The sequence below is a fragment of the Neomonachus schauinslandi genome, chromosome 4 (assembly GCF_002201575.2).
Source record: "Neomonachus schauinslandi chromosome 4, ASM220157v2, whole genome shotgun sequence".
NCBI classification, from domain to species: Eukaryota; Metazoa; Chordata; class Mammalia; order Carnivora; family Phocidae; genus Neomonachus; species Neomonachus schauinslandi.
This window is the reverse complement of record NC_058406.1, coordinates 30,965,033-30,968,459: the sequence shown is the minus strand read 5'-3', so window position 1 is coordinate 30,968,459 and position 3,427 is coordinate 30,965,033. Positions and strand designations below refer to the sequence as shown.

The window sequence follows — 3,427 nt, the reverse complement described above, 5'->3', positions numbered from 1 at the left end:
CTAAGCCATGCCCTGCCCCCGTTACCGCGTTTGTGGAATGTGAAGCACTTTAAACATGCAAGTTGTTACTGTTATCAAGGGAAGGTGCAACATCCCAACTCAGAAGTCTCCAAGGACAGAACTAAATCCAGCCTTTCATTCATTTGAGGTACATTTTTGAGCACCTACTATGTGCCAGGCACGGTGATGTAGTTCTTTGAACGTTGGCTTGTTGGTGAGGTTGGTGCGGTCCGGAGCCAGCCGCCAAGAAAGAATATTTGAGACATCTTTGGTGCAAAATGGTGGTTTTATTAAAGCCGGGGGACAGGACCCGTGGGCTTGGCTACTGCAGGTCCTCCTGCCCGCCACTCCCGGATTGTGAGGGGCAGTGATTTTATACCTTGGGGTTGGGAGAAGTAAAAATAAGGGAAGTTCCAAAGGATTTTCATACGCTAAAGGAGACTCACAGGATCCTGGAGGAATATTATAATCTGCCTATCTCAAGTATTTGTCAATGGGCTGCAGGTTATAAGGAGATTTCATTTGATCTACATTTCCTTCTGCCTTTGTTTCCCACATCAACTGGACCTGTCTTGCTTCATTTAACCCTCACAAAAGTCCAGTAGGGTCAGTGCTGCTTTTGCCCCCATTTTATAGATGAAGAAACCAAAGCTCAGGTGAATGAGTTTCAGTTCATTTGATCATTTCTTCATTCACCAAACCTTTACTAAAAGGCAGTTCTGGGCCAGGCTCCGAGCCAAGTGCTGCGGACATGAAGATGAACAAGTCCTTCAGAAGACATGCCCATAAATTACTTTAATAACAACTCAGTACATGCTTCCACCAACAAGTAAGTGGGAGCCGGTGGAGGAGCAACTGGTTCCCCTGGGGTTATGGGGACAAGCAGCTGGCTTTCCGTGGGACCTTGGGCCAGGGGTTCCTGTGCCCTGTGTAGAGGTGGCAATCACAAAGCCTATGTTCCAGTCTCGCTTCTGTTAAGGCTTTGGTGTATATTTCCAGGAAACCCTTCCACCACTGAGCTTCGGTTTCCATCTGGAAAATTAAGAGGTTGGCTTGTGATCCTGCAGTTCTGGGGACCTAAACCTCTGGCCCCTCCCAACCCACCTTCCGGTCAGTTCGAGCTTGGCCCCAGCCAGTCCCAGACTGAGTATGCCTGGGACAGTCAGCCCAAACCCCTTGAAAAGCACCAAACACCCCAGGGCAGCTCTGTTAGCACCCCCGCAGGGCCTGGGGTCCAGAGGGCGGAGCTCCGGGAGGGGCGGGGCCGAAACCTGGAGGAGCGGCACGGCCCGCCCAGGAGCGTCCCATCCAGCCAATGAGCGCCTGGGGGCGGGGAAGCCCCGCCTCTGCTATAAGAAGGTGCTGAAGCCGGGGGCGCGGCGTGGAGGTCTCAGAGCCCGAAGCCGTGGTGTGTGGTGTCCTAGCTGCCCCGAGCTGCGACAGCCGGGAGCGCGGGAGCTCTGAGTTCGGTGCGCCCTGGGCTGGGCAGTAGCACGAGTCGGGTTCTGTTTTCCTTTGCCTGACTAGGCTGTGGGGAGGGCACGGGACGCGGATCCCTCGCCGCGGAGGAAGAGCTGGCCGGGACCCCGGGACGCCCGCGCTGACCATCCGCCCGCCGCCCCCGCAGGCATCCGGCCCGCAGTCATGGCCGACCACCTGATGCTCGCCGAGGGCTACCGGCTGGTGCAGAGGCCGCCGCCCGCCGCGCCCTCCCACGGCCCCCACGCGCTCCGGACGCTGCAGCAGTACGCGGGCCCGGGCCTGGACAGCGGCTTGCGGCCTCGGGGGACGCCGCTGGGCCCGCCTCCGCCGCCGCCGCCGCCCCCACCCGGGGCCCTGGCTTACGGGGCCTTCGGGCCGCCGCCCGCCTTCCAGCCCTTTCCGGCCGTGCCACCGCCGGCCGCCGGCGGCGCGCACTTGCAGCCGGTGGCGACGCTGTACCCGGGCCGTGCGACCGCGCCCCCCGGCGTCCCGGGAGGGCCCCCGTGCCTGCAGCCGGCGCCTGGCGCCCCGGCCCCGCCACCGCCCGCGCTCGCCCTGGGCTGCATGGACGCCGAACTCATCGACGAGGAGGCGCTGACGTCGCTGGAGCTCGAGCTCGGGCTGCACCGCGTGCGCGAGCTGCCGGAGCTCTTCCTGGGCCAGAGCGAGTTCGACTGCTTCGCGGACTTGGGGTCGGCGCCGCCCGCCGGCTCGGTGAGCTGCTGAATGCGGCCGGGCGCCTGCCTGGCGTGCCCGAGAGGAGAAGGGGGGTCTGACCGCCCGCCGGAGTCCGCCCCAAGCGCCCGGGCCCCGCGCGCACCCTCCGTGAGGGTGGAGGCAGCGGGTTAGTGCTCCGAGCCCGACGCCCGGGCTGGGACGCCTGGCCTCACTCCAGGCCCTGCCTCCTGCAGGATGACAGTGTAGCTCCACCTCTCTGACCCGGAGCCTCAGCGGTAAAGTGAAGGGGACTGGACCCCCTTTCGGACTCCCGGTTCTTGGATTCTCTGCCCTCTCGGATTCTCCCCTACCCCGCCTCCCAATCTGAGCCATTGCAGGCTGCTGCCTGATACCCCTTCTCTCCGTGTGCAACCCGCTGTGGTCACTGGGTCCCTGGAGCCGCCCATCCACCAGGCCTCCACCCCGCTGCCTGGGCCCTGAGGTCGCTGGGCCCCCGCCTTGGGGAGGGAAAGATTGTACAGCCCTAATCCCTGTACAGTGGAGCAATGCCCCATCTGACCTCCAAAACCAAAATAAAACTGGGTCACTTTACAGTCTTCCGTTTTCATTTTTTTTTTTTAAGATTTTATTTATTTATTTATTTGACAGAGAGAGAGACACAGTGAGAGAGGGAACACAAGCAGGGGGAGTGGGAGAGGGAGAAGCAGGCCTCCCGCGGAGCACGGAGCCCAATGCGGGGCTCGATCCCAGGACCCTGGGATCATGACCCGAGCGGAAGGCAGACACTTAACGACTGAGCCACCCAGGCGCCCCCGTTTTCATTTCTTTACCACTCCAACAACCCTGCGCTATATTTGGCTTTTAGAGTCCTCAGGCCGTTGGGGACCCTGGGTGGGATGGAAGCCACAGCCCCTGACAGTGCCCAGGAGAGGAAACTGACAGTTTCTTTCAAAAACTATCGTGAGTTGTGCAACTGTTACATCATAATCTGGAAGGCTGAGGCTGCCTGGCGGTGGAATGTAACCCAGAGGCACCTACGTTGGACTTCTCAGCTCCTGGGATGGGTGGGAGAGCTTGGTGGTGCTACCCTCACTTGTTTGCTTGGGGCAGCATGGAGGCCAGAGGGGAGCTGGGAGGTACCTGAGGATTCAGACACTTCGGGCTTTGAATCCTGGCTCTCCTCTTTGGCCAAGACACCATCCAGTTTTCTGAGGCTATTTCCTCAAGAGATATGGCCCCCGTCTCAGGTGTTACGAGGACCACATGC

General features: G+C 60.4%; 1 protein-coding gene across 1 annotated transcript; it reads left to right on the top strand.

Annotated features, from left to right (window-relative positions):
• Positions 1-1,395: 1,395 nt before the first annotated feature.
• On the top strand, positions 1,396-2,750 carry CITED4 (Cbp/p300 interacting transactivator with Glu/Asp rich carboxy-terminal domain 4). The gene has a single exon (XM_021683762.1). It carries the CDS (start codon positions 1,645-1,647, stop codon positions 2,206-2,208), a length of 564 nt encoding a protein of 187 aa, XP_021539437.1. The 5' UTR covers positions 1,396-1,644; the 3' UTR covers positions 2,209-2,750.
• Positions 2,751-3,427: the final 677 nt, after the last annotated feature.